This window comes from Ciona intestinalis, unplaced genomic scaffold (assembly GCF_000224145.3).
Source record: "Ciona intestinalis unplaced genomic scaffold, KH HT000597.1, whole genome shotgun sequence".
In the NCBI taxonomy this organism is placed as follows: domain Eukaryota; kingdom Metazoa; phylum Chordata; class Ascidiacea; order Phlebobranchia; family Cionidae; genus Ciona; species Ciona intestinalis.
In genome coordinates, this window is record NW_004190918.1 from 1 (window position 1) to 5,938 (window position 5,938).

General features: G+C 36.5%; 2 protein-coding genes across 2 annotated transcripts; one reads left to right on the forward strand and one right to left on the reverse strand.

Moving 5' to 3' along the window:
• Positions 1-52: 52 nt before the first annotated feature.
• Positions 53-885, reverse strand: LOC101243405 (piggyBac transposable element-derived protein 4-like; the record flags this gene model as incomplete). The annotated part of the gene is made up of 2 exons (XM_004227381.1): positions 373-885; positions 53-147 (listed from the first exon to the last, which is right to left on the reverse strand). Coding segments are annotated over exons 1-2 (608 nt in total), but the record flags the coding sequence as incomplete, so codon positions are not given.
• A 2,413-nt stretch (positions 886-3,298) lies between these two features.
• Positions 3,299-5,932, forward strand: LOC100184820. Its single transcript, XM_002128820.3, has 6 exons — positions 3,299-3,442; positions 3,512-3,565; positions 3,627-3,823; positions 4,148-4,258; positions 4,423-4,526; positions 5,020-5,932. The coding sequence occupies exons 1-6, from the start codon at positions 3,355-3,357 to the stop codon at positions 5,147-5,149; spliced, it is 684 nt and encodes a 227-aa protein (XP_002128856.1). The 5' UTR covers positions 3,299-3,354; the 3' UTR covers positions 5,150-5,932.
• Positions 5,933-5,938: the final 6 nt, after the last annotated feature.

Genomic DNA, 5,938 nt, shown 5'->3' on the forward strand with positions numbered 1-5,938 from the left:
TACAGCACAATTTGGTTTTGAACTCTCTTCTTTTATTAGTTTATGATAGTACTGATCAGGTACAATTCTTGAAATTGTATCTTTTGATTTTCTTCTTGGACTTAGAACACCCGGTGTGTACTCCTGCAACAATCCGGTAATACACTCCTGAATATAAAATTTCAGAGTGAGCTTTTTTTCGTTACTACCGGATGGCAGAGTGTTATAAATTACATGGGAGTTGACCAGACATATCTGAATCAGATTGTCGAATATCCGCATGTACCACTTCCGTGATCGATGCGGAAAGAGGTATGTTCGGATACGCTGATCAATTCTGTCAACCCCACCCATGTATTTATTATATTCCGTCACACAATTTGGTTTCATTACCATCCGGGTTCCGGTTTCACTGGTTTTGCTTCGGATGGATTTTTCCGATACACCAGCATCATGTATGGTGGACAGCATTGTCAATCGTTTCGTGTCATGCCAGGCACAACAAAGAATGTCCCCTGACAACATATATACTGGGTCATCTCCTTTTTTGGTCTTCAGATTTTTTTTCTTGAGTTCATCAGGCATTCCTTTTCGATTGCAATTTATTGTACCGCAAATTCCAGTTTTCTTTTCTTTGAACTCTTTTGCCAAATATGGGTTTGAATAATAACTGTTCATGTACACTTCGTGTTGTTTTCCCATGTAACCTGAACATAGTTTACGGACAATGCTGTGAGTTTTGCTCACATCCTCGTCCGTCTCCATGGATGACCCAGCATACATTTCCCACTGTAAAAGATAGCCAGTAGTTGCCTCAGTAAGTGCAAATACTTTGTAACCCCATTTGCTTGGTTTATGTGGGTTGTATTGTTTTATGGTTGACCTTCCCTTGAACGCAATCGTCATTTCATCAAGAGATAATTGTTTTTGCGGTTTATAAACTTGGTCAAATTTAGGGACAATAATATCAACAAGCCGACGAATTTTGAAAAGTCGATCATAGTTTTCTTCGTGTCGAGGAATAAAATCTTCATTTTGCAGTGCAGCATTGATCGTATCAGGAGAAATCTATTTCTCGACATTATTTTCCCATATCCACTGGTCAGAGTGACAGAAAACGCGGACCAGTAGTCATTGATATCGGGTTTGTGACATAGTCCCATGGTTAAAAGTAAAACAAAGTAAGCTTTCATCTCAGGAATGTTTGTGTCTTTCCAACGCTGCAGCCTCGATGATGGAGTAGGCGTTTTGTTATCCAGAGTGTGGGCAGCATATCTGTTTGTTTCAGTCTCCAACAACTCCTAAAACTCTGCTGACAAAAATAATTCCAAGCAATTTATGGGTGAGTTATCATTCAGTTTGGCCCATTATACCCAGTTTCCTCGAATGTTTGTAATACAGAAGTGTAATCGGTCCCAACATATATCCAATTTTCTAAGAGTTCTTCTGCTGGTAATACAAATGAAGGGTTCTTTTGCAGTCTTTCTTTTGATTTTTTCTTTTTAGCTGGTGGAGAAAGCACTTCACTGTCTTCTGAACTTGATACTTGGGATGATTGTATGCATCCTTCGGATGTTATTGCTACACTTGTTTGTAAAATATTAGCATCAGGAAAAGACTCAACTGAGCTAGTACGACTCAAAATAGAGCCAGCACTACTTGTTGAATCATAGCCTGCTTTTAAATGCTTACTTGCTTCATCAATCGTATAATTTTTTCGAGACATATTCGTATAACTTTTTCGTGACATATAACTGTAAACAACTTCAAATAAGACTGATTTGAGACTCAAAACAGGCTGGGAAACAAAGAAAATCGCTACAGCGAACTTCCCCACGGTTTTTTTGAACACAGTATGTGTTTTTGACTAATTATGGTGACCGGGGGCAAAGTAAACAAAAAAATTAAAAAAAAACACGAAAAAAAGTTTAACTGGTTATTACTCAAAATTTTTAAATACAAGGGTATGATTTTTAATGAACAAAAACAAAGAAAATTGCTTCTTCTTTACAATGAGACCAAATTTGGGATCGATAATGGAGAAATGACCGCAGAATCGCCGTTTAAGTGACATGTGGTCCAAAGCGACTTTAATCGCCATGGGCAGTTAAAGAGTTAAACACCATGAGTAACACAGTTAGACAGTTAAAAGGACTAGCCGTTGAACACATTGCCTATTAACCATTTTATGGTGGGAAATCACCCCTGCTAGTATCTGGATTTATGTCAGGTCAATCGTATGATTTAAAAACCAAAACTTACCAATTACTTTGCGGTCTGGTGAAAGTGAGGTGTTTATAACATCACAGCAATGTTTAATTACCAATATCACAACATCAGTATCGGTGAAAGTGTTGTATGATCGGATGTACAATGTGTTCTAAAGGGAAAGGTAACTGTCGTAGATATAATGTTACATGATATTTGCCGTTCAAATTTAACAACAGAAAGACATTATAAACATAGCTGTATCCCCATCTGCAGAGTATGGCAGTTCTTGAGAATACCTCGCTTATGAAAAACGGTTATTTTTCGCATGCGCGCGTGCTGTCTTTAAAAACCAGCATGCAAAGTACATTTCTAAGCCTTGTTAGAAAATTCTAATTAATTTAATATGTTTTCAATTGGCGTGTGTGGCACAAACTATGGGGTGCATAATCAAAAGTTTCGAAACAAAATCTTTTGTGCACCTGCTATACTCTGCAGACTGGCCTGTATCTACATTATAATCATTAGATAAACAATTTTAAATGCAAATACAACTTTGATACCTTTTCCATGTCTGAAACCCAAGAATAGAGAATTGTTCCATCATCATCAAATGCAAACACCCTTTAAATACAATATGTAGTTTCATGTTTTGAAGAATAATATTTCTAAACTATTAAATCATGTATTTAATACCTCTTTACTTTGCCAGCGCTAGTCGGCGCATATTCGTTGGTTGAGACAATCATTATAACGCCACAAACTGTTGACTACTAAGTTGGTTCAGTCGTTTTAAAGTACTGCAATTGATTAAATCGTAATCTCTAAACAAATATACCAGAAGTCTTTTTCACGGGACTTTCCCCGAATCGCTTGTTTACATTTCAAGTCATTGGGATAGTCACGTGTGTTAGCTCAAACGGAAAGAAAAAAAATAAACTCGCAGAGTCGCAGTAGTATACAAAGTTTACGTTGTTTTGTACAGAACAGCACTTAATTTTACTCTGATGGAATTTACACGCTATAATATGCGTATGTAACTTTAATCTGCTTTGATTAATTTTTAAAAGTTGTGTTATATTTCCATGTTATCACGTGTTTATGAAATTTAAATGTTTTTTTTGTAATTTAGTTGTAAAACTTAACCAACGAATCCTATTTTCAAAAATGGATGCACATACTAACAGTATGCAACAGCGAAGCGTTCATCATTTTCCGTTGTTAAAATACTGCAGAGCAAAGAAGAATCCAGAGGGTAAGTTTGTATATTAGCCATTTTGACTTTTAAAATGCCGTGTAGCTTTTTGATATGTTTTACTTTGAGGTATGGGTTCCTGTAGTTACGCGGACGCACGAGAAAACTGGATAACGCAAGAAGGTATCTGTAATTTGCGTAAATTATACTTTAGCTGTGTTCGTTTGACTGTTATTGCCTTTAGCGTCTGAAACCGTACCGATGGTATTTTCCGTCTCAAACGATGGCCATTTGATTGTTACTTCCGGCAACGCCATATTGGAGAGCATTTACACAGCATTTTCGTCAGAGAAATACACCTCTGCCAAAGCATACAGAAAAAGAGACGCATTGCTTGTACTGTACAAAGCAAAGGAAGAATCTAGAATGTTTCGCTTACAAGTATGGCAACATGAAACCTTTAAACGTCAAACATAGTCATGTTTATTGTTAGTTTGCGAGCGCCAGTTGGCGCACACTAGGTGTTATTGTCAAACAACCGTTTAACTTCACTAAATATTAATGAGAAACATATTGCTATAACATAGGCCTTTAATGATTATGTAACACCATATATAACACTCTGTTTAAAATAAATGCAATAAAAAAATATAGATGCAATACCACTTCGTATAAATCCACGAATAATAACACTTTGTGTAAATTTAACTATAAAACGTTACCTACAGGGTGCATGCAATATCAAGTAGAAATATGTTCTTTTAGTTTCAGGGCACTATCAGTTCAAATGCTGACGCCATTGCCGACAGTTGTGCTAAGATTTTGTCTAAATTTATACCAGTAAGATTCGATGGGAAAAACTCAAACGTCGAACCGGTAAACAAATAAATTATAAATTGTCATTTTCTGACGGCTATAATTTCCATAGTCAATTTTCAAAATCTAACATATCCGGCGTTTAACTTTTCTACCTGATTGTTTTGTCTTATCTTAAAAAGATAAACCCTTTGCAATTTAAATGAAAGGTGACTTGTTTTCAGCACCCTGTTAATCCAGTTGAAACATCTTTGGCAGAAATTGCGCAAAATGTCGTTCAAAATACCCAAACTAATCTCCCAATGCTGTACCAAGCATGCAATTTTCAGTAAGTTGTTATGTTATATATACATAGTGCTTTTAAACGTGCGTTCTGTGGATCAGTCCTTTTTGCCATAAATCATTCATCGGTAACACTGACAGAATTACGTTGATATGAATCTAGCATTTAGTAAACGACGTATCGTATTTCCACGCGGTTCATCTATAGGTTATAATGGCAGCATGCTGCATAGTGCTCGCTTTCTTGGCGACTTAATGACGTAATCACTTAATGCTTGACGTCATAGGTCATACACATGACGTCAGTCGACGAACTTGCTGACTACCATTTATACGTCAACTCGTTTAGCCCAACACCCGAGGTGGTACTAAACAACAGACGCATCGGGCAATAACGTCTGTCAACTGCCCGGCTAGCGAGTAATTGTACTAATTTACAACGTAAAAGGATGCCCATATAGGCAGCTATACATCAAAGCACTTTTTACATGCAGGATTAGCACATACAGCTATACATCATAGAACGTATTTGCATGCAGGTGTAGCGAAGCAGATAGCAATGAGTTAAACGAATTTGTTCGCCTATGTTTAACTGACCCGACTTTTCCGTCTTATGTCGGGAAAGTGGAAGAAATATTACAGAACATTGCTGCAGGGAACAAGGAATGATTTAAGACATGTATTGTTGTGTACATCATAAAATAACTATTGTTTTTTTCCAAAAAACTATTGTGTTTTTCAAAAAAAATGTGTTTTTTTAAAACTTTCTTTTTTTCCAAAAGTATGTTTTCGTTTATTGTTCAGAAAATTTTGTTTTAAAACGGAAAACGCGTAATAGCGCAACAGTAGGCTACGATTTCTTTCAATTTAAAGCGCGCCTTTTTTCTTTTATTTCTGATTCAACGGGTATCGCTAACTTACTCACAGGCATTCTTTTTTCACGGTATGCTTGCAGTGTGTAAATCCGACTCCCAGGCGTGCCGTGTTTGAACGCCATACATCCTTCAGATTACGACAGGTTTGCAGTCAGGGATTAGAAAAAGGTCTTAGGGTCAGTTTAAAGCAACCTTGCAAGTTATTTTCTGCTGCACTGATAAGCCATGGAACTCAAAACGGACCACGATCTATTATGTTCTCGTATTTCAATCGAGGTTGTTTTGAAAGCGAGTTAGGGTTTGGCAAAGTTATAGTGGTCAGGAAATTTGCTTTACAAAACTTGTATCAAAAAGTTTTTCAGATAAGGTCGCAGGAAATGTTTTGGTTATAAAATTCTATACTCATAGTTCCTGAAGAATTCCTTACGGCGTTTATAGATAAGAAACCGATATTTGGGAATTTCACAAAGAGTTTCTGGTCAGTAAGTAAGGTACAACAGATTAGAAGCCGTAGTTTGATGTATTTTGTATGCTGTTACGTATAGTAGAGTGGGATAAGATGGGACATTTAGTAGTAAACAAA

What these genes read in the sequence shown, in the direction of transcription:
- LOC100184820 (XM_002128820.3), top strand. Translation starts at nt 3,355, where the DNA reads ATGGATGCACATACTAACAGTATGCAACAGCGAAGCGTTCATCATTTT. An exon ending in AGCAAAGAAGAATCCAGAGG is followed by an intron (nt 3,443 to 3,511) that starts GTAAGTTTGTAT and finishes TTTTACTTTGAG; the next exon opens with GTATGGGTTCCTGTAGTTAC. An exon ending in CTAGAATGTTTCGCTTACAA is followed by an intron (nt 3,824 to 4,147) that starts GTATGGCAACAT and finishes ATGTTCTTTTAG; the next exon opens with TTTCAGGGCACTATCAGTTC.